At 56.2% G+C, this 26,543-nt stretch overlaps 4 protein-coding genes across 4 annotated transcripts; 2 read left to right on the top strand and 2 right to left on the bottom strand.

Annotated features, from left to right (window-relative positions):
- The first annotated feature begins 321 nt into the window (after positions 1-321).
- SMCR8 (SMCR8-C9orf72 complex subunit) lies at positions 322-7,851 on the top strand. The gene is made up of 2 exons (XM_009897448.2): positions 322-2,899; positions 6,652-7,851. Exons 1-2 carry the CDS (start codon positions 558-560, stop codon positions 7,103-7,105), a joined length of 2,796 nt encoding a protein of 931 aa, XP_009895750.2. The 5' UTR covers positions 322-557; the 3' UTR covers positions 7,106-7,851.
- Positions 7,852-11,572: 3,721 nt separating this feature from the next.
- Positions 11,573-15,565, bottom strand: LOC104296805 (serine hydroxymethyltransferase, cytosolic). Its single transcript, XM_009896658.2, has 9 exons — positions 15,379-15,565; positions 15,129-15,289; positions 14,925-15,006; positions 14,504-14,716; positions 14,125-14,241; positions 13,855-13,977; positions 13,488-13,604; positions 13,252-13,362; positions 11,573-12,218 (listed from the first exon to the last, which is right to left on the bottom strand). Exons 2-9 carry the CDS (start codon positions 15,231-15,233, stop codon positions 12,049-12,051), a joined length of 1,038 nt encoding a protein of 345 aa, XP_009894960.2. The 5' UTR covers positions 15,234-15,289; positions 15,379-15,565; the 3' UTR covers positions 11,573-12,048.
- A 21-nt stretch (positions 15,566-15,586) lies between these two features.
- LOC128899972 (uncharacterized) lies at positions 15,587-18,532 on the bottom strand. Its single transcript, XM_054180231.1, has 4 exons — positions 18,529-18,532; positions 17,251-17,523; positions 16,338-16,462; positions 15,587-15,922 (listed from the first exon to the last, which is right to left on the bottom strand). Exons 1-4 carry the CDS (start codon positions 18,530-18,532, stop codon positions 15,662-15,664), a joined length of 663 nt encoding a protein of 220 aa, XP_054036206.1. The 3' UTR covers positions 15,587-15,661.
- Positions 18,533-18,827: 295 nt separating this feature from the next.
- Positions 18,828-20,069, top strand: LOC104297496 (chemerin-like receptor 1). The gene has a single exon (XM_009897435.2). It carries the CDS (start codon positions 18,948-18,950, stop codon positions 20,022-20,024), a length of 1,077 nt encoding a protein of 358 aa, XP_009895737.2. The 5' UTR covers positions 18,828-18,947; the 3' UTR covers positions 20,025-20,069.
- Positions 20,070-26,543: the final 6,474 nt, after the last annotated feature.

Below are 26,543 nucleotides of genomic sequence, written 5' to 3'. Positions count from 1 at the left end.
GCGCTGACTCCCGCGCCGGCCCCGTCGCAAACAGCGGCGGGACGCGCCGCGCTTTCCCTCGCCGTTACGTCCTGCCGTAAAGCGCCACCGTGGCGGGAAAGAGAACTACAGCTCCCAGGGTGCCCCGCGGCGCCCCTCGATCGCGCGCCGCGGCCCCGCTTCAGTGTCCTGTTTCCTCCGGAGTCCGGGCCCGTAAGAGGTTAAGTAACGCCGAGGAGCGGCGAAGGTTACCAAAGCAGCAGAAGGCGTGAGGAGCGGTGCGGGGCCGCGGCTGCGCTTCCGGACCGGGGGTGAGAGGTCGTGGCGTCATGTGACTCCAAGATGGCTGCCGGACTGCGGCGTCCGTGAGGGGAGCGGCGGCGGAGCGGGGGCCGGTGGGGCAGCGGGGCCGGCGGCCCCGGGCCGTGGCGGAGCAGTGAGGCGGTGGCGGCGGGAGAAGGGGCCGCGGCGGGGGCCGGAGCTGTGGCGGGGCCTCCCGCAACGCCCGGCGGCGGTGAAAGCGGGGGGGGACCGGGAGGGGCCTCGGTGCTCCATGTCGGTCCCCTCCTGCGGGAAATATGATCAGCGCCCCTGACGTGGTGGCCTTCACCCGAGACGAGGAGCTGGAGGATGAGCTGTACAGCGAGCCGCCCCTGCCCGAGGAGTACTCGGTGCCGCTCTTCCCCTTCGCCAGCCACGGCGCCAACCCCTGGGCCAAGGTCGCCAACTCCAAGTTCACCCGGGACTTCATCCTCATCTCCGAGTTCTCGGAGCAAGTAGGGCCTCAGCCCCTCCTGACCATCCCCGATGACGCCAAGGTGTCAGGCACGTTCGATCTCAATTATTTTTCCCTTCGGATCATGTCTGTGGATTACCAGGCTTCCTTCGTGGGGCACCCTCCTGGCTCTGCCTACCCGAAGCTGAACTTTGTGGAGGATTCCAAAGTGGTGCTGGGGGATTCAAAGGAAGGGGCCTTCGCCTATGTCCACCACTTGACTCTCTACGACCTTGAAGCCAGGGGTTTTGTGAGGCCCTTCTGCATGGCCTACATTTCTGCTGATGAGCACAAAATCATGCAGCAGTTCCAAGAACTCTCCACAGAGTTCTCCAAAGCCTCTGAATGCCTAAAGACAGGGAACCGGAAAGCTTTTGCTAGTGAACTGGAAAAGAAATTGAAAGATCTTGACTACACCAGGACTGTCCTGCACAATGAGACTGAGATACAGAAGAAATCCAATGACAAAGGCTATTACACCACCCAGGCCATCGAGAAGGCCAACGAGCTGGCCAGCGTGGAAAAATCCATCATTGAGCACCAAGATCTGCTGAAACAGATCAGGTCCTATCCTTACAGGAAGCTGAAGGAGTCCAACTTCCAGCCCTACGAGCCAGAGTGCGCCCTGGATCAGGCTGATGCGGGCTGCGATCCGGACCTGACTACCTTTGACCTCTCTGAGCCTGCTGAGACGCAGCTTTACAGCCACGTGCCATCCTACACTCCCAAGCTCATCAAAGCCAAGTCTGCCAAATGCTTTGACAAGAAGCTGAAGACGCTAGAGGAACTCTGTGATATTTATTTCTTCACCCAAACCCTTGACCAGTTGCACCAGATTGAGAGGACTTTCAGAGGTGATGTGTGCTACCTCCTGACAGAGCAGATCAGCAGGGCCCTCTTAAAGCAGCAAAGTGTAACTAACTTCCTCTTTGAGGATGTATCTTTTCTGGATGAAAAACCACCTGAGAAACAGCACAGAGGCTGCCAGGGGCTCAGCCAAGATGCCGTCGATGGAAAGTGCTCAGAGGAGCCCTCCGCTCCCAAGGTGGTCATCAACCTGGGGTCCTACAAATCCAGCGTGGAGAGTGTGCCCATCAAGATGGAGCAGGAAATCGAGGACTCCCAGGAGCCCCAGCTGGCCGACTCCCTCACGCTGGAACACCAGGAGAACCTGGACTATCTCGACGCCGACCTTAAAGGCAGCATCAGCAGCGGTGAGAGCATTGAGGTTCTCGGAACGGAGAAGTCCGCGTCTGGCCTGACCAAATCGGAGAGCCAGGCCAGCCTGCCCGTCAGCTCCAGCCCCCAGGCGGGCAGGAGCAAGGTGGGCAGCCGCAGGACCGTCAGCGAGGACAGTATCGAGGTGCTCAGCACCTGTCCCTCCGAGTCGCTCATCCCGGAAGACCTCAAAGCGAGCTACCCAAGTGCCATTAATGAGGAGCCTTACGTGGATGACGAAGAGGGAGGCCTTCGATTCACCCCCAAACTAAACCCGGACGAGCAGGATGACATTTCGAACCAGGAGAACTTGGTGCAGGTGGATTCTGCCTGTTGTATTGGGAAGGAGAGTCCCAGCTTCCTGGAGCCTCTGCCTGAGCTGGGACAGAAAGCCTGCGATGAGGATGGGGTGGTCAGGATCCCCCCCCAGCCCTACCGGCAGGTTGAGCAGGGGCTGCATGGGAGCTTTGGGGGCTTCCCCTCCCACGAGGGCATCTCGGGGGGGCTCCTGCCCTGCGAGCTTGACTCGCGCTACCTGACGGGCAGCAGGGAGCTCAGCAAGAGCAGCCTGGATGAGTGCTCAGACTCCACAAGCTACATCAGCAGCGCGGCCTCCACGTGCTCCGACAGGACCCCGTCCCCTGCCCACCACTGCCAGGCCAGCGAGAGGCACAGGAAGAAGGCCGGGCAGAACGCGCTGCGCTTCATCCGGCAGTACCCCTTCGCCCACCCTGCCATCTACTCCCTGCTCAGCGGCAGGACCCTGATCGTGCTGGGGGAAGAGGAAGCTATGGTCAAGAGGCTCGTGACCGCACTCTCCATCTTTGTGCCCAACTGCAGCCTCTATGCCAAGCCTGTCAAGCACTGGGTCACCTCCCCCCTCCACGTGGTGGATTTCCAGAAGTGGAAGCTGATTGGGCTCCAGAGGTAAAACCGAGGGACTGTTTGCTTCCCTGGGGCTGGGGGTGTGAGGAAAACTGCTTCTCCTGGGTGAGAATTTCAGAGGGGGACGAGTGTGCAAGGGAAGCCTCTCTCTGATTACCTCCCATGAGTTCCTGCTGATGGGGTGTGGAAGGGGAGTAATTTTGTCTCTCTTAATATCCAGCCTTACTTGAGAGTTAATATTTAAGTCATCTTCTAGGCCCTTGCTGCCTGGCTCGTAGGAGGTATCTGGCTAGGAGGTTTCCCTCTGTGTTTTTTACCTGGTGAAACAAAAAAACAAAGATGAGTCCCACTGTTTTCCTGCTGGAGTCCCTTATGTGGACAAGCTGACCATGAGCCACCAGTGGGCTCTTGCAGCCAAGAAGGCCAATGGTATCTTGGGGTCTGTTAAGAAGACTGTAGCTAGCAGGTCCAGGGAGGTTCTCCTCACCCTCTACTGTGCCCTAGTGAGGCCACAGTTGGAGTATTGTGTCCAGTTCTGGGCTCCCCAGTTCAAGAGAGACAAGAAATGACTGGAGAGAGTCCAGCAGAGGCTGCAAAGCTGCTGAGGGGCCTGGAGCAACTCTGTGAGGTGAAAGGGCTGAGAGACCTGGGACTGTTGAGCTTGGAGAAGAGCAGCCTGAGAAGGCATCTTCTCAATGCTCAGCCAGAGCTAGAGCCTGTGGGTTTCAAGAGGATGGGGCCAGAGTCTTTCTAGTGGTGCCCAGACACAAGGGGCAGTGAGCACAAACTGGAACCCAGGAGGTGGCATCTGAACAGGAGGAGGAACTGTGCTGTGAGGGTGCTGGAACCCTGGGGCAGGCTACCTAGAGAGGTTGTGGAGTCTCCTCAAGAGATTCCAAACTCTCCTGGATATTGTGATCCTGGGCAAGCTGCTGTGGGTGCCCTGCTTTAGCTGGGGGTTTGGATTAGATGATCTGCAGAGGCCCCTTCCAGCTTCCACCGTGCTGGGTTTCTGTCTGTGCTCTGCTTTCCCCCGCCCCCTGATGTGTCTAGCCAGTATTTTGGCTTTGAAATGGATGCTTTGGTACAGGGTTTTTCCTCATGGATGCTGGTGAAGAGGGCATCAGCTGTTGATGAGCTGTTGATGAGCTAGGTGGGTCAGAAATTGGAGTGCCAGCGCTGTGGGCTGTGTTGGTGAGGATGTGCTGGCCCGGTGCTGTGGGGAAAGGGTGGAGGCGTGGAGCCTGTGAAGCTGCTGGGCTCTCTCTTTGGGGGTACAGATGGACAGAGAGTTATTTATAACAAGCCTTAGTGCAAGAAAAACGAGTCTGTGGAGCTGTGTGGGCTGTGGTGCAGTTCAGATGCAGAGGAGACTTCTGCTCAGGGTGAGGAGCATCGTGAGAGCAGGCACCCCTTCCCCAGCCCACAGGCCTGAAATGTGGTTTCATGGTTTATATTAGCACACAGTGATGGCTCAGTGCTCAGGACTTCAGCCCTGCCTTTGTGGTTGCTGTGAAAAGGATTTTCTTGGTGTTACCAGGATGTGCTCTGGTGCTTCAGGTACAGGTCTGACTGGGAATGGCTCTGGCTGTCACCAGCATGGAGACATGAGTCAGAGCAGCAGCCCATTGCCCAGAGTGTGGCTGAAATAGAATCACAGAATGGATTGGCTTGGAAGGGACATCTAAAGGTCGTCTAGTCCAAACCCTCCTGCAGTCAGCAGGGACATCTGCAACTGGAGCAGGTTGCTCAGAGCCCCAAACAACCTGACCAGCAATGGGGCATCTGCCATCTCTCTGGACAACTGGGGCCAAGGTCTCACCACCTTCATTGTAGACTTTCTTCTTTCTCTGTAGTCTGAATCTCTCTCTTTCAGTTTCAAGGCATCCCTCCTTGTCCTCTCACAACTGGCCCTGTTCAAAGGTCTGTCCCCAGCTTTCTGATCAGTCCTTTTTAGCACTGAAAGGCCACAAGGGCTCCCTGGAGCCTTCTCTTCTCCAGGCTGAACAACCCAAACCCTCTCAACCTGGCCTCACAGGAGAGGGCTTCCAGCCCTCCCAGCATTGCTGTGGCCCCCTCTGGCCCTGCTCCAACAGGTCCCTGTCTGTGCTGAGGACTCCAGAGCTGGCTCCAGCACTGCAGGTGGGGTCTCAGCAGAGTGGAACTGAGGGGCAGAATCCCCTCCCTTACCCTGCTGGCCACAAGTAGCTCCTGCAATCGTGCTTCTGAGCAGCACAAAAGCCAGAATACAGAAACGTGCTTTCTGGGCTGCTGAGCATTTTGTTGCTGGGGGTTGTGGGTGATGAAATCATCCCAGACTGTGAGTTTCCCCTCATCCCTCTGCTTGTGAGACAGGCTGACAGCTCTGCCCACAGCTGCTCCCAAACCCCTCTGTCTGTCGGTGAGGCTTTTAAGAGCCCTGAGTGTTTAATTGTTGCTCAGTGTTTGTGCTTAGCTGCAGCTTTTGTAAACAGAAGTCCTATTTTCTTCCCCTCAAAACTGCCTGTGACATGTGTCAGTCATCCCAGCTCTCCCCTGCAGAATGTGAATGAGCTGTTGGGTTTGCCGTGGGTGCTCTCGGCAAACCGTTTGTAAAAGGGCTTTGGGAAGCAGCTCGGAGGCTGAATGAAGCATTGTGGGCAGGGTGCTAAGGCCAGACGCTGTCAGGGCACTGGGGCAGTCCCAGCCCAGCAGCTGGGGCTCCTGGTTTAGGGCTGGGAGCTCCATCTCAACCCGGTGACTCGAGCCATGCAGAGCTGAAGAGCGGGAGGTAGCTGGCGTAGGCTTGTCGTTTGCATTTAAATAGGGCTCGTGTAGGCTCGTTGGGTGAGTGTGTGTTGGGAATGTGCAGTGGGTTTGCACCTGAGTGAAAAACACCTTGGCCAGGGAATATTCTGGTTTAAGGATGGTTCCCCTGTTAAAGGAAGGGCAGAAAATTCTGCTCTGCTCTGGGCTTCAGCTGCCTCAGAGCAGCTCCCTCCCAAGCCAGCTGTATGGGGGGAGAGTGGAGTTCTTAGCAAGGAGGAACTGGTTTGGGTTTCTAGGTCCTCATTGTCACATCCAGAACCTACCATCTGCTGCAGGATTTGCTTCTGTTCACCAGAGGCTTCCTGTCACTCCTCCTCCATGTCACCAAGGGAGGAAGCTGCCCCAAGCCATGTTGTGTTACGAAGCAGCACAGGATGGATTGGTGCTTGTGGGGATCCAGGGGATTGAGGTTTCTTTGGGATCTGGCAGGGCTGGAGAGACAGTTCATAGAATCTCAAAATTGTTTTGGTTGGAAGAGACCTTTAAGATCATTGAGCCCAACCAGCCTTTAACACTGCCAAGTCTGGTTCTGAACCATGTCCCTCAGCACCACACCTGCATGGCTTTTAAAGCCCTGCAGGGGTGGCAGCTCCACCACTCCATGGGCAGCCTGTTCCAGGGCTTGACAACCCTTTGGGGGAAGACATTGTTCCTCCTGTCCAACCCAAGCCTCCCCTGGCACAACGTTGAGGCCGTTTCCTCTTGTTTGTTACCTGGGAGAGGAGACTGCACAGGCTGCCCAGAGAGGCTGTGGAGTCTCCTTCTCTGGAGACTTTCAAGACCCATCTGGACGTGTTCCTGTGTGACCTGTGCTGGGTTGTGTGGCCCTGCTCTGGCAGGGGGGTTGGCTCAATGATCCTCGAAGGTCCCTTCCAACCCCTAACGTCCTATGAGCTAGAGGGGGAAAGTGCAGGGCCCTGGGTACAGCCTGCTGCCGGTCTGTGCGCTCCCCTGGACAGCTGTGACCTCTCTGCTTGCCCTTGCAGGACGGTGTCTCCGGGGGGGGTGAACGTGCTGCACGCCCTGAGCCGCTACAGTCGCTACGTCAGCATCCTGGACGCCGACAGCAAGACTCTGCGCTGCCCTCTCTACAAGGGCTCCGTGGTGCCCCGGCTGGCAGACCACCGCACCCAGATCAAGCGCGGCAGCACCTACTACATGCACGTCCAGAGCATCCTCACCCAGCTGTGCTCAAAAGCCTTCCTCTTCACCTTCTGCCACCATTTGCACCTTCCCATCAGCGAAAGGGAGGCGGAGGACTCCGTGGCCAGCCGCAGGATGAACTTCCTGAAGCTTCAGCTGGGCCTCGCCAACGAAGACGTCAAAATCGTGCAGTATCTGGCGGAGCTGCTGAAGCTGCAGTACATTCAGGAACCCGGCCAGGGGGTGAGCCCCCTGCTCAGATTTGACTATGTCCCCAGCTTTTTGTACAAAATCTAGCCTGGGGTGGGCTGGCTGCCGCCCGCTCGGGGCCCGGCAGAGCTCATCCGTGCTTGACATTGGCGCCGCCCGCAGAAGGCCGTCGGGGAAGGGGCGAAGAAGCCGACGTGTTTGGATCCCTGCTCTGCGGAAATCCAGCTCTGGGGGACCGGATTTCTGCTGCCTGCAGCTGAGAACATCGATGTTCCATCACACAAACCACCAGGCACTCTGGTTTTAAATAGTAGAAGGAGCACTGCAGACTTGGAAAGCTTTCTGTTGGCAGCGTCCCAGGGGGATTGTGGTGTGGAGAGAGAAGAGGGCTGTCTTGGGGATCAATACTTAACTAGTGTACAGCCCCTAAAATACAACACAGTGCTCCATGTGCTTCTGCCAGAGCTCTAAATGCTGTTGGTCCCTTCTGTGGAACCAAGGTGAAGAGCAGAGGTGAGACATAAAGGCCACATGAAGTTTAACCCACCAGTGTCTCATGTGAGTGTAGCTCAGAAGCTCGCTGGCAGGTTGTGGATGCTCGTCTGTGCACAGCGGAGGTGGGTGGTGTGTCCCTTCCTGTGTCCTTCCAAGCTTCCTGGTGCTTCCCAGGAGAGGTGGGAGCACAGTGGAGGCACACATGCTTCTCTCCAGAAAGTGTTTGGCAGCTTCTCTCAGCTTTGTTAAGATCTGGAACGTTGGAAGGACTCCTCAATGCCGGCGAGCACCGTGGTGCCCGCTGCTGTGAATGTAGAGCACTGTGCCTTGTGAATTTGTCACCTGGGTCACCTGCTGGGTGACCTCTGAGAAGGATGGGAGGGAGGCAGGCAATCCTCAAAGCGTGTGGGGCTGAGGGTGGCCTTGTAAGGAGAGAAGGGAACTGAAGTGAGTGTAGGGGAGGCCTCATTTTTTGTTGTGTTTTTGTGCAATTTAGCTGAAGCTATGCTGTGAGACAGCAGATTGGAGAGCAGTGAGGTACTAGAGCTCAGGAGAGCTCAGGGATGAATGTACTGGATTCCACATCCTGGCCCTAAAAGTGTTTTTTTTTTCCCTCTTTTTTTACTCCTTTTTTGTTTTGTTTTTCCTTTCCCTGGGGAGTTGACTTTTGTGCTTTGTCCTAGAGCAGAGTCAGGGTCGCTGCATGCCGCTTCTGGCAGAGCCTTTGTTGTGTCTCGACTACCTCTTCCGGGGTCCTCTAGGGCAGAACTGCTGCTCTTTGAGCCTGGATGCTGAGGACTGTCAAAGCTTCTGCACTGCTGCCTGTGCCATAAGGGTTGTGCCTCCAGTATGGTGACACTTCCAGATTGTTCCTGTCAGTGCCAAAAGCTTTGTGCCCAGGCAGAGTGTTTCCCTCTGGAGCCTTGTAGATGTTGCTCTTCAGCCGCCAGTCGTAGGCTCGGTCTGCTCTGCTCTCAGCCTTGCTAGGAAAGAGGTCTTTGGCTTAGTTCCTTTTTATCACTCTTCTGGTTATGGGGTGAGAGCAGCTGGTACAAGATGAGCTGCTGCATTCTCTGGATTTTCTTTTAAACCTCTGTTTATTGTGGTGACATGAGGCAGTCCTGGAGGTGAGTGTGATGTTCCTTCTGTGCCCAGGGAAGTTTCTGTGTAGGGACTGGGGTTCATCAGCATGGCTTAGACCCCACTAAAACTTGATTTTTAGAGCCACTTAACTCCAAACTGGTGTCCCAAAAGCAAGGAGGCTCTGTGGGGAGGTCTGGCACCAGCATCTGCACTTCAGTACCGCTGCCATCTCCTCCTCATCCCAGGAAAGGCCTCCCTGGGGTGGTGTGGGAGGTAGAAACCAAAAGGGCAGGAAGGCTCTTTTAAATGTGAGGAAGAGTATGGGACTTCTAAGAGAAGTTTCCTGAGGGGTTTCCAAGCAGCCCCAAGGGCAGGGTTGCTTGTGATGGTGTTTTTAGGTCTCAGTTGGGAAGCAGCATGGTGTGGCCTTTGCTGAAGGCGAGTCGTGTGCCCGTGTGGGGCTGCACGCCTTGACAGCATGTCCAAAGGCCTTTTCCTTTCCTACCTGTGCCCTCCTGTCACATGTGAACTGGGTCTGTTGGTGAAAGATTTCCATGTCCAGCAAAGGTTTGCCTTCCCAAGTGACCTGAGGTGTCTCCTTGTCGAGTTGTTTGCACCTGAACAGCTTCCGTGCTGTAGCTGAGCCGAGATTCCCTGAGGGAAGAGGCATCTCAGTGAAGGAGTAATGAGGTGGCACTGGGCAGACCCACAGCTCTGGAGCTTCTTTCCTGCTGGAATATGACCTGATGCTGTTTGGGTTTGAGGAGGGAGGAACTTTTTCCTGCTGACTCACTCCTGTCTTCCTGCAGGCTGGCAGCGCAGAGCGGGATCGATGGTTAGTGCTGGCTGATCTTAGTCCTGATGGTCCCCAGCTGCACTCAGAAACTGATAAGTAACTCACTTCTCCTTGCTCCCTCTATCAAACCTGTAGTACCTGATACTCAAAGCTGTGTTGAGCAATACTTGCACTACCACCTGTCTGATCTGCTTCATCTCTCCACCACAAAGCAGCTCTGATTTGGGAGGATGCCCTCCTGAGAGCTTTGCTGGGACAAAGTGGGAGCTTTGCACTGTCTGCAGCTTGGCTCTTGAGCAGGAGCTGTGAGGAAATGCTCCTGGAGTGCTCATCCTCCTAAAGCTGGCTCAGGGCAGGGTAAGCTCTGAGCTCAGAGCAGTTACAGAAGGAGTTACTTCGGGCTGTGGCCCCTCAGTGCAGCCAGAGCCTGACCTGCCCTCGCTGCTTGTGGTGCCCATAATGGCAGCAGAAATCAGAGGGGAGGCTGAGTGCAGCTGGTGGTTTGGGGGCTGAATTCCTCTTGGCTCAGTCATTTCTCTGTCTGACCTTCTGCACCTGTACAGCCACGGTCCCTGTATCAGCACTTTAAGACTTTTCCTCATGTTCACTGTGTTACCTCACTCTGATCTTAGCAGTCTTACAAGCTACAGTCTCCACACGAACAGCTCCCACAACGGATCCTGGGCCCTGTGTTTGTCAGCTTGTCCCTCCCTGTGCACCCAGCTGTCCTTCCAACATCAGCAAGGTCGGTTCCTCACGCCCCAGCACAAAACCAGCCCTCCCACACCAACCCTCCAGCACCAGTGGTGCTGTGCATGGCCCTTGCCAGCTTCTGTGAGTGCTGCCAGCATGCCCCTGCCTCCCACACCACCAGTGCTGCTCCCTCCTCTCTCTGCTGACTCTCAGGGAGGAAGCTTTAAGCCTGAATTCCTGCTCATCAGAGCAGAAGTCTCTCCTGGCTGGGAGGGCAGAGCTCCCTTTGCTTACTCCTCTGCTTTCCTGTGCTGGGAGACTATGGCTGCCAGCCTCTGCTCTGTGCTCCAAGATCCCACCCCGAGCAGGGTCAGCCATAGGAGTAGGTGCCATTGACCCTACAGAGGTTCCACTTCTCAGAGGATAGTGCTCAGATTTACTTTCATCCAGTAGCAATCACTTCTGAGCAGCTCCAAAGCTGCACTGCCTTGACTAGGGAAGTGCTGCCTATACTCTAGCAATATTCATTGTTTGGTAAGGGGTGGGAGAGGTGCAAGCTGGTGGCTCCGTGGTTCTTTGGGTTTCATTGGGTAGAGGTGGCCTTGAGCGTCAGAGCTGGTGGTGGGTGCCAGCCCCTGCTGTGGATTCAGTGTCTGGCAGAGCTGGGCAGGACCTGGGGCTCAGAGCAGTGCTTGGGAAAGGCTCCTGTCATAAGGTGATGAGGAACTGGGCTGCAGGAGAATCCCTGCTCCACACGGCGCCCAGCGGCACCACAGACCCTCCCCCAGCGATCAGAGGGGCCACAGACCCAGCGCGCACCGCTGCCCGCCAGGCATCGCTAACCCGAAGGCAAGAATAGAGGGCGGTACAGCCGGCCCAGCAGGGGGCTGGGGGGGGGGGAGGGCCTGGCCGAGGGCTGCGGGGAGGCTGTGAGGAGTTCTCATCTCATTTTCAAGCACTGTATCCTATCCCTGCATGTCGAGCTCCGTGTGCGTGCCGAGCGCTTGCGTCCGTCGCTAGGGCGAGTGCCTGACCGAGGAGAACCCCACGAAGCATGTCTCAGTGTCGTGCTGCAAGTGTGTACTGCACCAGAGTTTTAACTGATGTTAACACCACAATGACTTTAATGTTACTTTTAAACAACAACAAAAAAAAAAACCACACAAAAAAAAAGGAATGGGAAAAAAAAAAACCAAAAAAGGGAAAAAAAAAAAAAAGACCCCAAACCACCTTATTTATTTGGGTGAGTTTTTGAAATACAAAAAGAAAAGAAGAGGCCCAAAAAAAACAAACCCCAACAAACCACCACCTAGGTTTGGTTGTATTTTTTAAGAGCTTCTAATTCTTGTCAGATGTTGTGGTTCAAGTCTTAGTTTTCCCATGCTTATTAAAAAACAAAGCAAACAAAGTAGCTCTGCTCCGAGAGTTGTGCTCAGAGCTCTGAGGAGATAACCAGAGGCTGGTGGCTAGGAATGAGCCCAGGGAGGGGTGGTAGGGGTGAGGCTTGGCCTCCTCACAGCCTGCAGGGGCTGGAAGGCACAAAAGGGGTTTGTGCACCTGAAGGGGAATCCTCAAGGCTGAAGCCATAGAGGGTTTTATGGCTGTGAAGTCTCTCGTGCCTGACTATGGAGGTGGTCCCCCAGCTCCCTCCCATCTGGGTGGACAGGAGCAGACCTGCCTAAACCTCATCTGCTGCTCCCACAGGCAAGGAGAGCAAACCTGGCCCTGAGGCTTAGGGTTTCCTTGGTCCCAGCTGTGATGCTGAACAGGGCAAGGGCTGTTTTCCCCGTGGAGGGGTTGTGCTCAGGGGGTTCTGTGCCCCACGTGGGAGGGGAGAGGTGAGTGAAAGCCAAACGAGGAGCTGCTGCTGCTGCAGCACAGCCAGTGCTGGTAGGGAGGTGCTGGGAGAAGGCACTGGGGTGCTGGTGAGGGTGGCTCCAGCAGCGGGCACTGGTGCCTCCCCTTACAGGACAGGCAGCCCCGGGAGCGGGAAGGTCGCGGCGAAGGCTTCCACCTCTTCTTTCAGTGCCTTCAGCTCTGCTTGGTATTTGCCCTCCTCCAGTTTGTCCTTGAATTCCTTCAGCGTGGCCTTGGGGCTCATGTCCTTCTGCACACGCAGCGTCAGCTCGATCCCTGCCGGGGTGGGAGACGCATTGGTCAGCCCTCGTGACTGGGCAGCCCTGCCTGTGCCCGCAGGGAGCAGCTGCCACAGCCTGTGGCGCTCTCAGCCCTGCTGCAGGGAGCCTGGGAGGCTCAGCTGTGGGCTTACAGTCATGGAATTGTTCAGGTTGGAAGAGACCTTTAAGGTTGTTGAGTTCAGCTGTTAGCTCAGCACTGCCAGCTCACCACTCAGCCGCCTCTCTCAGCACATCTATGTGGCTTTGAACCCCTCTAAGGATGGGCACGCCACCAGCTTCCCTGGACAGCCTGTTTCAGGCCTTGACAGCTTTTCAAGTGAAGTAATTATTCCTCATGTCCAACCTAAACCTCCCCTGGCACAACTCAAGACTGTTTCCTTTCATCCTATCTTTTGTTCACTGGGAGAAGAGACTGACCTCCACCTGGCTCCAGCCTCCTTTAAGGGTATTGTAGGGAGGGAGAAGGTGTCTCCAGACTAAGCAATCTCAGTTCCTTCAGCTGCTCCTCACAAGACTTGTGCTCTAGACCCCTCACCAGCTTCTTCTCCTTCTCTGAACATGCTCCAGCCCCTCAATGGAATGAGGAGCCCAAAACTGAACCCAGTATTTGAGGCTTAGCCCTGCTTATCCTGCAGCAGCACTGGGGCTGCTTCCCCCAGGTACATGGGAGGGCTGCAAGGGACTTGCTGACCCAGGGAAACCAGTGTGGGACCCCTGAGGACAACTGAAACTAGACCAGGAAAGGTGCAGGCTTTCAGCCTGCTGCCTGTGCAGGGGGTAAGGGTTTGGCTGGTCCCAGCTGTGGCCAGATGTCCTCTCCCACATCCAGATGTGCAGATGGGACCGTTACTCCTCATCTGTGTGTTGTGCTCTCCTTTGCCAGCTGCTGGGAAATCCACACAGCTTCTGTCTGCTTGCCCAGAGGCCCTGAGACTCAGCCCTGCTCATGGCCCTGGCCTCACCTCTGTGGATGTACTGAGCCACCCTGGCCTCACCTCTGTGGAGGTACTGCACCACCCTGGCCTCACCTCTGTGGATGTACTGAGCCACCCTGCGGAAGTCATCCTGCCGGAAGCCTCGGGAGGTGAGCGCTGGGGTGCCGAAGCGCAGGCCGCTGGGGCGCAGGGCACTGATGTCACCTGCACCACAAGAAGGCACCAGTGACCAACCCTGGGCACCAAAACCACCCTGAGGGGGCTTCCAGCCTGGTTCCCGGTGCCCAGGGTGGGGGGCAGGAGGGGGCAGAGCCCGCCGGGTCCCTCACCGGGGCAGGTGTTCTTGTTGCAGGCGATGGAGCAGATCTCCAGCACGCGCTCGGCCCGGCCGCCGTCTGTGCCTCTGTTGCGCAGGTCCAGGAGGATCAGGTGGTTGTCAGAGCCCCCTGAGAAGAGAAGGGTTTGCTGGGGATGTGGGATTGGGGTCAACGCTGCTTCCATGTGAAATTTCAGCGACAAGGGCTTGGGATTTCACCGAGGCCTGCCCCTGCCTTGGGGGGCAGCAGGGACTGCTTCCTGAGCAATTGCAAGAGCAGAGCCCTGCCCACCACGTCCAGGCTGCCCTTGGGGCCTGCCTCAGACACTAGGCCACATGCAGGAGTCAGGCCAAACCCTGCTGCCAAGACCTGTCCTCACCTGTGACAATGTCATAGCCCAGCTCCATCAGGGCAGCTGAGAGTGCCTGGCAGTTTGCCACCACCTGCTGCTGGTACGCCTTGAACTCGGGTGTCATGGCCTGCTGCAGGGCCACGGCTATGCCTGGGGAGGAAGGCAGAGTGAAGTGAGGCTTTGGGAGAGCTGGTGGGGATGTGTGGCACTTCCAAGACACCCTGGAGGCTGAGCAAACTGATACCTTTGCCAGCTCCCTTTGCCATCCTGGAGCTGGTGGCCAGCCTGGCTGCCTACCTGCAATGGCATGGTTGTGTGGGCCTCCCTGCAGCCCCGGGAAGACTGCCTGGTTGATGAGGCTCTCCAGGTTGTAGAGGGTTTCCTTGCCTGTCTTGGGGTCCACGCTGCGGGTACCTGTGGGAGAGGGCAGGGTCATGCACGAGGCAGCTCAGCCTCCATTGTCCCATGAGCTGCTTTCACCCTCTGGCCTCTCAGAGCAGGGACAGTGGTTGTTCCTCTTCAAATCTGCACCACAGCTGGCACTGGGGAGCTCCCCAGATGATCCCAGAAGGGTCTGGACCTTCCTGCCCTCCCTCCTTCCCAGCTAAGGCAGGCAGGCAGGAGCTCTAACTTGCAGCCCTCCCGGCTGGGGGGAGCGTTCTGCCAGGCCAGGCACCTTTGCGGTAGAAGATCATGCCGGCCCTGCAGCCCCGCAGGGTCTTGTGGGTGGTGGTGGATACGACGTCACAGTGGTCGAAGGGGGAGGGCACCACGCCGGCAGCCACCAGCCCGCTGATGTGCGCCATGTCGGCCATGAGGTAGGCGCCGTTGGCGTCGGCGATGCGCCGCATGCGGGCGTAGTCCAGGTTGCGCGAGTAGCAGCTGACACCTGCGGGGACAGGGCACAGGGGTAGGTGCTCACGGACCTGGGGGACAGCGCAGAATCTCCTGCCAGCGTGGATGTGTGTGAAGCGTCCTCCTGGCACTACAGTGCCCACGGGTGCCGGTGGGCTGACCAGAGTGCTGCTGGCTTCAGGGAGCCGCCTCCAGCCAGGGTATGCCAGCAGGGAGGCTGGTGAGGGTTGTCGCAGCCTCACCTGCTACGATCAGCTTGGGGTGGAAGAGGCGGGCGTTCTCCTCCAGCCGGTCGTAGTCGATGTACCCGGTCTTGGGGTTGACCTGGGAGAGGAAGGGGAGGGCTCAGCCAGCTTGTCACGGGTGAAGATCAGCTGTGGTGTCATCGCACAGGAGAGGGTGCTGGGAGCCCGACAACCACATCCTGCTGCAGCTGCTCCCTGTACCTTGTAGGGCATGGACTCGAAGAATACAGAGGTGGCAGAGATCTTCTTCTTGTCAGTCATGAAGCCATGGGTGAGGTGGCCCCCGTCGGGCAGGTCCAGCCCCATGATCCTGCCGTGGGGCTCCACCAGGGCTGTGTACACCGCGAAGTTTGCAGGTGACCCTGCAACCAGAGCACAGCAGGCCGGTTACAGAGCCCAGGAGGTGTGGAGGCCAGTGGGGCTGGCCTGGCTCTCCTGAGCACCCTGGTACCTGAGTAGGGCTGGACATTGACGCCCCACTTCTGGGGGTCGAGCCGGTACGCCTGCAGCGCTCGCTTCTGGCACAGCCTCTCCAGCTCATCCACAAACTCTGTCCCACCGTAGTACCTGTCAGTAAAGGATGGGGCAGTGGTTAAAACCAAACTCAAGACTCAGAACAGTCCAAGCTGGGGAGAACCTGGGGTGATGCCACGTTTTCACCGCTGCAGTAGATGTGACCCTGCTGAGATTGTCCCATGTGGGGCTGAGAGGGTCAGATCCTGTCCTGGAGGAGCTCAGCTGCCAGCACGAGGACATCGCTTCCCCTCCAGAGGTGAGGTCTGGCAGCTTAGAGGGTTCTTCCTCCCTGCCAGGGTTTGGATTGAGTGGGGCTCAGCTCCAGCCCCATACCTCTGTCCTGGGTAGCCCTCAGAGTATTTGTTGTTCATGCAGGATCCTAGAGCCTCCAGGACTGCTCTGCTTGCAAAGTTTTCTGATGCAATTAACTCCAGCCCCAGCTTCTGCCGCTGCTTCTCCTTCTTGATGATGCTGTGCACCTTTGGGAGGGGAAAGAAACAGCTTCAGCCATGCTGGTTCTGCGTGGAGACCTGGATGCTCTGTGGTAGAACGAGCACCCTTGGGGGTTTATGTGCCAGGAGGCTGCCAGATGATTCAGCTGTCGTTAGGGCTCAAGAATCAAGAGCAACTGCCACGTGGCCTGGTAGAGTGGCTGTTCTGAAGTGGACGTTGGAGCTTCACACAGACAGGTATGAGCAATACATGCCAAGTTATGACCATGTTATCTGCATGGTTGGAGGATGCCCTCCTTCCCTTCAGAGAGGGCACAGGGTCCCACCAGCTCAGCCTTGGACTATATCCCTGCTACATCCCTAGCCTGAGGTCAGCATCTCTGTGGCTGTTGGAGGGATGAACGAAGCAACTGCTGGACAGAGGCCATGAAGGAGCTCTCACCTCTGGGTCATTGGTTTCCAGCGGCTCCATTACCATCTTGTTATGGGAGGCCCAGAGCTCTGCAGTGGGGAGGGCCCTGCTGCCAAGTGTTGAGTTTGCCATCCTGCAGCTGGATCCAAGGTTGCCTGCCAGTGGAGAGGGGCCTTTGTGGGATGGCAAGCAGGGCTGTGTTCCTGCACCCTGCCTGCTCCCATCCTATGTCTTCCCCAGAAACACAGAGGGATCAGCCCCCCAGCCCACTTGGTGTGACTGCAGGCAGCATTATCATGCTGAGCACAAGCTCCTGGGCAGTCGTGACAGCCCAGCCTCTGCTCTGGCTGAAAACAAAGCATCCTTTTATCCATTAACCCTGCAAGGCCAGCGAAGGGCCGTGAGCAGGTTATTAAGCAATTACACTTGGTATGCTTGCACCAAGCTGGTGAAGTTTGTTCAGTGTGGGCCTGCTGCATGCCTGCCTGAATTCAAGGCCTCTCTGACAAGGAGGGAGAGCCCACTGCAGGACTGGGATAAGGAAAGGATAGGGCAGTGCTCTGGCTTTGAGCAGGATGTTTAGGTCCAATGTGTTTCCCCCGAGCAGGTCACAGCACTTTCACAGAACTGCCGAAGGCTCAAGGTAGGAGAAAGCTTCTCATTCCCCACCCAGGATGAGACCCCCATTTCCACCCCCATGGCAGGTCCAGCCCTGGCAGTTCATTTGCTGCAAGGGCAATGCTTAGGCCTGAGCTTTCATCCCCACCTGGCTCTGCACACCCCAGATCCCAGCCCCATCACCTCCCGTGTCCCGAGAAGCTCCCGCTGAAACTCTTGCCCCAACACCAGGGGTACGGCACTGCGCTGCCTGCCCGGCTCTCACCCCGCAACGGCCTGTGCTTCCCTTGCCCAGCCTATCCTGTGGTCCCGGCTCGGTCCCTACCCTCCCGCCGCACTGTGTCCAGGTCCGGATCCCGATTCGGTTCCGCCGCCGCGCGGGAGCCCGCGCGTCTAGCAAAGAGGGCTCGGATACGCCCCTCCGCGCCTCGGCCAATCAACGCCTCGCCCCGCCCCAGCAGGCCTTCGGCGGGCAACGCGCTTCGGAAGCGCCTGAGCCAATCAGCGCCGCGCTCTTTCCCCTCCCCGCGTCCTATTGGCCCGCGCTGAGGCGGGGCTGGCGGCGCTGCCAGCACGTGGCGCTCGGGGCGCGGGTGACCTTGGCCGGGGCGGGCGGGGGGCGGCTGTCGTCACTGCTCTGGTGCCACCCCTGCTCTGCCGTCACCGCTCTGCTGTCATCTCTTCTGTCACCCCTCTCTCCCTCTGCTGTCACACCCTCTCTGCCATCACCCCTTTGCCATCACAGTTCCTCTGCCGTCACCCGTCCTCTGTCACCCCTCCTTATAACATCACCCTTCTATTGTAACCCCTCCTCTGCTGTCATCCTTCCTCTGCTTCCATCCTTCCTCATAGTTCCTGCCCCACCTGCTGTGCACCCTGGGAGGAGTCTCTCCATCTTCCCCAGCTCCAGAGTGTTTCCCGAGATCTGGGGATGCCTCTCACCATCCCATGTGCTCCCCCGACCTGGGCCATCCTGCACTGTGCAGGGAGTGCTTACAGACACCCTCAAAGTCCCCTGCAATTCGCCCAAGCCGGTGGCTGTGCCAGGCCATGGCATGGGTTGGCAGCACTGGGGTGGGGAGCTGAGTCTGTCCTGTTTCTCCCTGTGCCAGGGCAGTGCAGGCACCCTGTGGGTGTCCAGGTGCTCAAGAGGCCAGACACTGCTGCAGGGATTAGCAGTGCAGACAGGAGAGGGGATGAGTTTTCCTTGGTTGGTTTGGCCACCTGGCCCAAAGGCTCTTGTGACCACTGGGATGTCATGGGTTAAACCAAAGCACCACAAATTGAGGAAGAAGGTGAAGGAATAAGGGATCCTACTAAATTCCTCGTGATGCCAAGCCATGGGAAAACAGGGTGGGGCAGCGTGACTCGCTCCGGAGAGGAGCAGTCTCTGGAAGGGGAGTCAGCCAGGAGGGGAGAAGACCACCTGCTGTGGGCAGAGCGGTGAAGGAGCAGCGGTTGGAGTGCACGTCCACAGAAGGTACTTGTAGAATAAGACTTTTCTCTTAAACCTTATCAGTCAAGATGGTTTTTGCAGTCTTAATTTGTCCTTGGTCATCCAAAGAAGTTACAGCTGAGGGATTTGGGTTTCCAGGGTTCTGACCCATGTTGGATTGTTGTTGTAGGTTGTTGATGGAGATGTTCTGGCTTTGATAAGAAGAAATGGCCCTCAAGTTGTGCCAGGAGAGGTTTAAGGTTGGACATGAGGAACAATTTCTTCCCCAGAAGAACTGTCAGACCCTAGATCAGGCTGCCCTGGGCAGTGGTGGAGTCCCCATCCCTGGAGGGATTTAAAAGCCATGTAGATGTAGTGCTGAGGGACATGGTTTAGTGGTGACCTGGCAGTGCTGGGTTAATGGTTGGACTCAATGATCTTAAAGGTCTCTTCCAACCCAAACCATTCTATGAGTCTCTGTACTTGTGCACAGCTGCCAGCAAAGACTTCCACCTCCCCTGAGCCCCAGGAGCTCCAGACAGTAGCTGTGTGTGCTGTTGTGATTTCAGGACTCTGGCTGGCTGGCAATGGAGAGCATCTCTTCTTCCCCTTCACCCTTCTCTGCCACCATGCAGCCTGAGAACACCACCACCCATGAGTACTACTGGGGCCTCCAGAAGAGCATGCACATCCTCTCCATGGTGGTGTACAGCATCGCCTGTTTGCTGGGGGTGACAGGGAACGGCCTTGTCATCTGGATTGCAGGCTTCAAGATGAAGAAGACGGTGAACTCGATCTGGTTCCTCAACCTGGCCATTGCTGACTTCATCTTCACCTTTTTCCTGCCCCTCAGCATCGTGTACACTGCCCTGGGCTTCCACTGGCCATTTGGGAAGCTCCTGTGCAAGCTGAACAGCACCATTGCCTTCCTCAACATGTTTGCCAGCGTCTTCCTCCTGACAGTCATCAGCATGGACCGCTGCGTTTCCGTGGCCTTTCCCGTCTGGTCTCACAACTGCAGGAGCCCAGAGCTGGCAGCCAAGATTGCAGTGGGGACCTGGATCCTGGCCCTCCTCCTCAGCTCCCCGTACCTCATCTTTCGGGACACTGTGGTCAGCCCCAGGAACATCACCACCTGCTACAACAATTTTGCGCTGTCCGATGACTACGCGTCGGAGGCGACGCGGAGGCTGTGGAGGGTGCGGCACAAAGCCATGATCATAACACGGTTCTTGTGTGGCTTCCTCATCCCCTTCACAGTCATCCTCCTCTGCTACAGCATCCTTGCTCTCAAGCTGAGGAGGAGACAGCTGCCCAGCTCGGCCAAGCCGTACAGAATCATCATCGCTGTCACAGTCTCGTTTTTCCTCTGCTATTTCCCCTACCACGTCTTCTCCTTGCTGGAGATATCCAAAAACTCTTCCAGCCATGAGATGAGGATGGCTCTTTACATAGGGATCCCCTTGGTTTCCAGCCTTGCTTTCTTCAACAGCTGCATCAACCCCATCCTCTACGTGTTTGTAGGGCCGGATTTCAGGGAGACGTTTCGCCGGTCCCTCCTGTCGACCTTTGAGGGAGCCTTCAGTGAGGAGTCGCTCCTGGGCAGCCTGACCAGCAGGAGAAAGTCCAGGTCTGCTTCGGAGGTGGAGGTCCCCAGGGCCTGAGTGGCTGCTGGTGTGGAGGGGGCAGTTCTTCCCTCTGCAATTTCCTCTCATTTCAGAGCTCCAGGTGCAGGACTGGGGGCTGCAAAGGGCTGTGAATGCTAAGGACATGTGACTGGACCTCTTGGAGGTACCTCAGACCCACTATGGCTTAACATATTATGGAAATGAAAGACCCATCTGGAGCTACAGCAGGGTGAGAATGTCAAGGTATGTGCTGGTCCCTGTGCCACTTCCTTGGCTGAACTAGCAGAGATCTGCTCCTCAGTGCTGTTGCTGAATGTTGTTCAATCCCAATAAAGTCAGGTAAACCCCAGCCTGTTGTGCTGCCTTGTGGGCTTAAAGTGCTTCTTGATCCAGCTGAGCATGCTCATCTCACAGTCATGGAATCCTTTTGGTTGGAAAAGACTTAAGATCATTGTGTTCAGCCATTCTCTAACTTTACCAAGTCTGGTGCTTAACCATGTCCATCAGCACCACATCTCTGCCTCTTCTAAACACCTCCAGGGATGGGAATTCAACCTCCTCCCTGGGCAGCCTGTGCCAGTGTTTGAGAACCCTTTCAATGCAGAAGTTTCTTCCAATATCCAACCTAAACTTCCCCTGGTGCAACATGAGGCCTCTTGTCCTATAACTTGTTACTAGGGACAAGAGACCAACACCCACCGGGCTCCAATCTCCATTCAGGGAGTTGTAGAGTGCCAGAAGGTCTCCTGTGAGCCTTCCTTTCTCCAGGCTGACCAACCCCAGCTCCTTTGGCTGCTCCTCCCCAGCCCTGTTCTCCAGACCCTTCCCCAGCTTTGCTGCCCTTCTCTGGACCCATTCCAGCACCTCAATGTCCTTCTTGGAGTGAGGGCCCCAAACCTGAACTCAGGACTCAAGGTGTGTCCTCACCAGTGCTGAGTAGAGAGGGACAATCACTGCCCTGTTCCTGTTTGTCTCTCTACTCCTGATCCAGGCCAGGATGCCATTGGCCTTCTTGGCCACCTGGGAACACTGCTGGCTCATCTTGAGCTGGCCTTCAGTGACAGAACAGCTAGATACAAAGATTAAATACCCAGAATTTGGAAGCAGACCACTGGCATTAGCAGCAGCTCACAAGACTGAGGCAGAGAGGATTTGACCTGAGTGTGATGACCTGCCCGGCACACTCTGGCTGCACGGATCTGATCACCCACCTACAGTTCAGGCTGATGGGTGGGTTTCAGACCTTTTGGTGCATTTGAAGACCAGTTGGTTTGGAAAAGAAAGAACAGTAAATGTGGCTGAGCTGTGCCTGGCCATGTTTCCCATTGCCAGCTGCTCGGGGTGAAGATGGTGGTCACCTCAAAGGGAACAGGGGTGTTGAGGTGCTGTCCTTCCCAGCCCATCCTGGGCAGCTGAACAAGCAGGTGACTGGGTCACACCTCCTTCTCCTGGCCTGCCCAGTCTCCCTGTAACATGGCCCAAGCTGCCATTTGTCCCTTTCCTTCTGCCAGAAACCAGCCCTGGAGCCTCCTCACTGCTCCAATGGCTGGAAAATCCCTGACTCCCAGTCTGAGCACACACCCCACCCCCCCTCAGTTCTGCATGGGTGACAGTGCCAAGTGACAGCTGTCACTTGAACATGCTAGGGATTAATTATGGGTCTGCTGGGCCATGCAATATGAAATGAAGGTCATGGTCCTACAGGCAGGCATGTACTTAACCTCAAACGCATGCACAAGCCCGCGGAGAAGGGGGAACGTACCAAGCCCATCCATATGTCAAGCCTGAATGAGCAGAGAGCTCTACCCTTTGCCACAAATTGCTGCCTGTCACTCAGCTGCAGCTGCAATGTTTGCTGGGCAGCACACCGCTCCGTGGCTATTGACCTGCTGCGGGCGGTGAACTGCCCCATCGATCGCCGTGTCAAGGTTGGGCAGAGCAGCCTTTGCTCTTTCTGCTGCTCCTTATCTGTTTGCAGAGTCCATGTAACTCCTTGTGACAAGAGCCTCTGAGAGTGCTGGACCAAGGCCTTGGGCTCCTTCTGTGCCTCCCTTCTCACCACAGCACCTGAAGGTCAAGACGTGGAGTGTTGACCTGATCTGTAGCCATCTTCTGAGCCCCTGGCCATGCACAGTGGGTACAGGATTCCCACAGGACATCATGATCCGAGTGAAGCAGAGTGTCTGGGTGACCTAAGGAATTACCACGGGAATATTGGTAGACAACTAACCTGTGGAGCACCATCCCTCCTTCCCTGGTCTCCTAGCCAGGCCCAGCTCTGTTTCATCATCTAACCCCATTCAGTTCCAGACCCAAGACCAAGCTGCTCTCCTGCAATATGCCTCGAAAGACCCTGTTTCTGCTCCTAGTGGTATGTTACTACACTTAAACAGAATCTCATGTCTTCACCAAGCTGAACATCTCCCTGCACGATGGAGAAGGGGCTGAGAGAGTTTTCAGACACCCATTCAGGAGAACCCTTGCCAAAAAGAGAGATCAGGGGGAAGCAGATGTTTTATTAATGGTACCAGTGTGTTACAGGCTGTGCTTGAGAGAGAGACAGGTCTGACACCCCAGGCCTGATCCCTTTGTGCCTTTGTGCAATGAGAAACTGCGCTGACATCAACACAGGGTCAGACTGCCCAGGCACAGCTTCCATTGTTTCCTTGTACCCAGACTATCTCATTATCACAGTGATTGGTGACAGTCCCCCATTCCTACCTGGAAGGCAGGCTCTTCATTCTCTCTGCTACCTGTGTTTGTCAAGTGATATCTAGTAAATCTTGAGTGAGAATAGAACATAAAGGGTTTTTTCCCCCAAACGATCCAAAGAGGTTGAAGATCCCTTGGCAGCAGTGCCCCTCTCTGACGCAGCTTTGCTCTCAAGGCTCTTTCAGCTACGATGGGGCAGGGGGAACAGCCTGAACCTCACAGTATTTGCACTCATTGAGAAAGGTGCTGAACTCACTGCCCTGCTGGCCTCAGCCCCCTCATTGGTCCTGTGGAGGGGCCGATCCAGCAGCTCGGCTCATACAAACAGTGGCACAGGAAGGGCAGAGTCACTGGGGTGTGGGGGGATTTGGCAGAGCCACCAGGGTGTGTGGGCTTCAGGCAGAGCCACTGGGGTGTGGGGGGATTTGGCAGAGCCACCAGGGTGTGTGGGCTTCAGGCAGAGCCACTGGGGTGTGGGGGGATTTGGCAGAGCCACCAGGGTGTGTGGGCTTCAGGCAGAGCCACTGGGATGTGGGGGGATTTGGCAGAGCCACCAGGGTGTGTGGGCTTCAGGCAGAGCCACTGGGGTGTGGGGGGATTTGGCAGAGCCACCAGGGTGTGTGGGCTTCAGGCAGCGCCACTGGGGTATGGGGGATTTGGCAGAGCCACCAGGGTGTGTGGGCTTCAGGCAGAGCCACTGGGATGTGGGGGGATTTGGCAGAGCCACCAGGGTGTGTGGGCTTCAGGCAGAGCCCTTGGGGTGTGCAGGGGTTTGGCAGAGCCATCAGGATGTGGGGGCTTCAGGCAGAGCCCTTGGGGTGTGCAGGGGTTTGGCAGAGCCATCAGGGTGTGGGGGCTTCAGGCACAGCCCTTGGGGTGTGCAGGGCTCAGGCAGAGCCTTTGGGAGGCGCAAGATTTGGGCCGTGCATGCAGGAGCCCTGAGCTGAGAGAATGAGCAAGCTTTGGTAGTCAGAGTGTTTGGTATGAATCAGCAGAGCAGGGTGAGCAGTCTGATGAGGTCATTGATATTTTGGTGTTGGGCAAGGCAAATATGGAATCACCAAAACCTCTCAGTGAGGAGCTCTGGAAGACTTGGCAGGAGATTTTTGGCTAGAGGTTTCGGCACAGGCTATGGCTTCTGGGTGCTCTCTAAGGAAGGTAGCAAGGGATGGTGATGCCTCACTAGCTGGTGAGGATGGGAAGAATGGTGTCATGAGGCCACTTTGGTGAAGGATGACAGACCTCTGCATCCTGAGAAGACAACTGACAGAGTCCAATTGCCTGGTTGTGTCGTGTCCTGATTCAATCACAGTCCTAAGTGGCACTGGATCATTGTTACCTTTTTGGTCAGGCTAGGGTCAGGTAAGATGGTTCTCACCTCAAGGCAAAATAACTGTGGTTTGAATCATGCTGAGGGACAAGCATGGCCTGATTGGTCTTGTGACACAGCTGCTTCTGTGGGCTCTCAGACAAGGATGCATCAAGAAGCTCAAGGAGTTAAAGCCTGGGGTGAACTGTAGCACACAGTCCTCAACAGCCATGGATTATTGCTGTGCCTGGAGTTCTACACGGCTGCAGCAAGCACTTCAGTCAGGGACGTCAGGGAGAGCTGCCTTGCTGGGGAGAAGAAAGTACAGCAGGTGGCTCTGGAGCTGGGAGAAGCTGCAGAGATAGGAGGGAGGAAACCAGACAAAGAGGATAAGGCAAGCTGTATCTCAGGAGAAGGTATTCTCTCCTTTGGACCATGGAAATAGAAACTGGGCTGAGAAGAGTTAGGAGGAAAGAAAAAGAAAGGTGTAGGAGCTGACAGCCCTGAACGTCCCAGCAGCGTGGCTGTGGGTGCAAGTGAAAGGCAGGGAGACTGCAGCAGGTGAGGGAGATCTGGTTAAGGAGAACTTAATGAGACAATAAAAGCCTCTGTGAAAGCCAGCACTCCCCAAGCCTTCCCCCTGGGGAAACTGTCCTGGTGAGTAAACTTTTTAAATGTCCTCTTCTGGAGTTTGGGGAATGGAGTTGTTAGATAAGGTCCAGAGAGAGACAGTGCATGGAGCTCTGACAGCAGAGCCTCTTCTGCAGCTTGCTGAAATCAGGCAGGAAGCAACACAGGTTAGAGGGCTGGTGCTGGTAAAAAGCTTCTCTGTGAAGGGGAGGTACTGGTGATGGTGTTAGTAAGTGGTGCAGGCCAAGCCTCACCCAGGCCTCCTCAGCCTTTCTTGGTGAGGGTCGCACCCAGCACAGGAGTTAACTGTTGCTGATCCAGGGCTGGTCCTGACTGGCACCAAACCGGGCAGGGAGCAGGCTGCTCTTTGCTGGCTGCCTTTTGCTCCTTCCTTGCACCTCTTCCAGCTGCTGCTCAGCTGTATGAGGCAGCCTTGGCACCAAACCTTTCTTACATCCCATGGTCTATCTCTGTGCAGCTGTGCATGAAAAGCACGAGATCCCTTCTGGACTGAATTCTGCTTTAATTTGCAAGCCTGCTTTGTGGTGAGCAGTGACTAACTCAAGCCATTCTGTCTACTCACTGAATGCCAGTATGGGGCACAGTGCAGATGTGCCCTCTGTGGAGGAGCTGTGGCTCAGTGCAGTCAGGTCACAGCAGGACCCAGGAGGTAGAGCAGAGAGGGAGGAGGAGTTTGGCATTAAACAGTTCAAGCTCCCTTAAATGCCAAGGCTTCACCTTTGTCTATATGCAAGTCAAAGAGCAAATCTCTGCAAACAGGAGGTGCTGGATGGTAGGGGGATGTTAGGCAGGCTTTGCAGGAGAGAACTGCATGCAAACACAGCAAAGAGAAGAGAATCTGCCAGCAAAGCCGCAGGCGCTGCTGCCGGCTCTCATTTGAGGGCAGTGTTTGTTCCACCCTTCGCCCTCCCATCCGGCTGGAGACGTTTGGCTGTGCAGTGACCTGTTAAACGCTGGGCATTCCAACCAGCCTCCCTCTTTGTGTGGAGACTGGCTGGAGATAACCCTGTGCTTGTGCTGCAGCTGATGTGGCAGTTCTGTTAGTCACTGCGGGCTGACCCGGAACCCAGAGTGCAGCTCGACACGGGAAAACAACCTGAACTCCCCAAGTCTCTCAGTCAAAGCTTCGTGACTCAGGAGGTGCAGGACTGTCACAAAATGAGTCACTGTCTGTTTCCTGCAGACAGCTATGCCCTGGCCAGGCAGGAACAGCTCTCAGAGCAATGAGAGTGTGCTGCCCACCCAGCCCTTCACGCAGATAAGCTGTGTTCTCTGCCCCAGAGTTCCCAGATGTGGGAAATGCTTCTATTCCAGATCAATCCCGAGAAGTGATAAGATTGTGAGACCCTGGAACGTGTTTCCCAGAGAGGTTGTGGATGTCCCCTCCCTGGAAGTGTTCAAGGCTAGGCTGGACAGGGCTTTGAGCAACCTGCTCTAGTGGCAGCTGTCCATGGCAGGGGGTTGCACTGGGTAGTCTTTAAGGTCCCTTGCAGCCCAAACCAGTCTGCTCTGAGTTCTGCCTCCCCAGCTGGGTAACACTGGAGCCAGCACCTTCTGGAAATTGGAGAGTGTCTCCCAAAGCAGTACAACTGAAGGTTGAAGAGGTGGTGGCCTGGAGGCTGTGCTCAGTGTGGAGGTGCTGGTGCACTGCAGAACCTCCCAGCAGGCCCAGAGGGGCTGGGTAGGGTGGAGAGTGCTTTCAGGTTGCCTTGTAGGACCAGCTGTTGGCAGAACCCAAACTTATTCACATGTCTCTGCTAGGCTCAAATGAAAAGACTTCTTCAGGGTAGCATGTCTGGTAATTTTCACTGTAAAGTGGTCTGGGTAGGTGATTTTTAACATCCACCTTATAAAAACCAAAGCAAAACACCCAGTCCAAAACC

Source organism: Dryobates pubescens, chromosome 4 (assembly GCF_014839835.1).
Source record: "Dryobates pubescens isolate bDryPub1 chromosome 4, bDryPub1.pri, whole genome shotgun sequence".
Lineage (NCBI taxonomy): Eukaryota > Metazoa > Chordata > Aves > Piciformes > Picidae > Dryobates > Dryobates pubescens.
This window is presented reverse-complemented; position numbering and strand designations above follow the sequence as displayed.

Bases quoted from the DNA above. Each gene is read 5' to 3' on its own strand.
- SMCR8 (XM_009897448.2), top strand. From the start codon at position 558: ATGATCAGCGCCCCTGACGTGGTGGCCTTCACCCGAGACGAGGAGCTG. The intron at 2,900-6,651 runs GTAAAACCGAGG...TTGCCCTTGCAG, and splicing joins AAGCTGATTGGGCTCCAGAG to GACGGTGTCTCCGGGGGGGG.
- LOC104297496 (XM_009897435.2), top strand. From the start codon at position 18,948: ATGGAGAGCATCTCTTCTTCCCCTTCACCCTTCTCTGCCACCATGCAG.
- LOC104296805 (XM_009896658.2), bottom strand. From the start codon at position 15,233: ATGGGGCTGGACCTGCCCGACGGGGGCCACCTCACCCATGGCTTCATG. The intron at 14,717-14,924 runs GTGAGGCTGCGA...CTGTCCCCGCAG, and splicing joins CCCCAAGCTGATCGTAGCAG to GTGTCAGCTGCTACTCGCGC. The intron at 13,605-13,854 runs GTGAGGACAGGT...TTCTCTTCTCAG, and splicing joins GGGCTATGACATTGTCACAG to GGGGCTCTGACAACCACCTG.
- LOC128899972 (XM_054180231.1), bottom strand. The intron at 16,463-17,250 runs GTAGGGACCGAG...CTCCACTGGCAG, and splicing joins GGACACAGTGCGGCGGGAGG to GCAACCTTGGATCCAGCTGC. The intron at 15,923-16,337 runs GTGAGAGCTCCT...CCCCTCCCAAAG, and splicing joins TGGAAACCAATGACCCAGAG to GTGCACAGCATCATCAAGAA.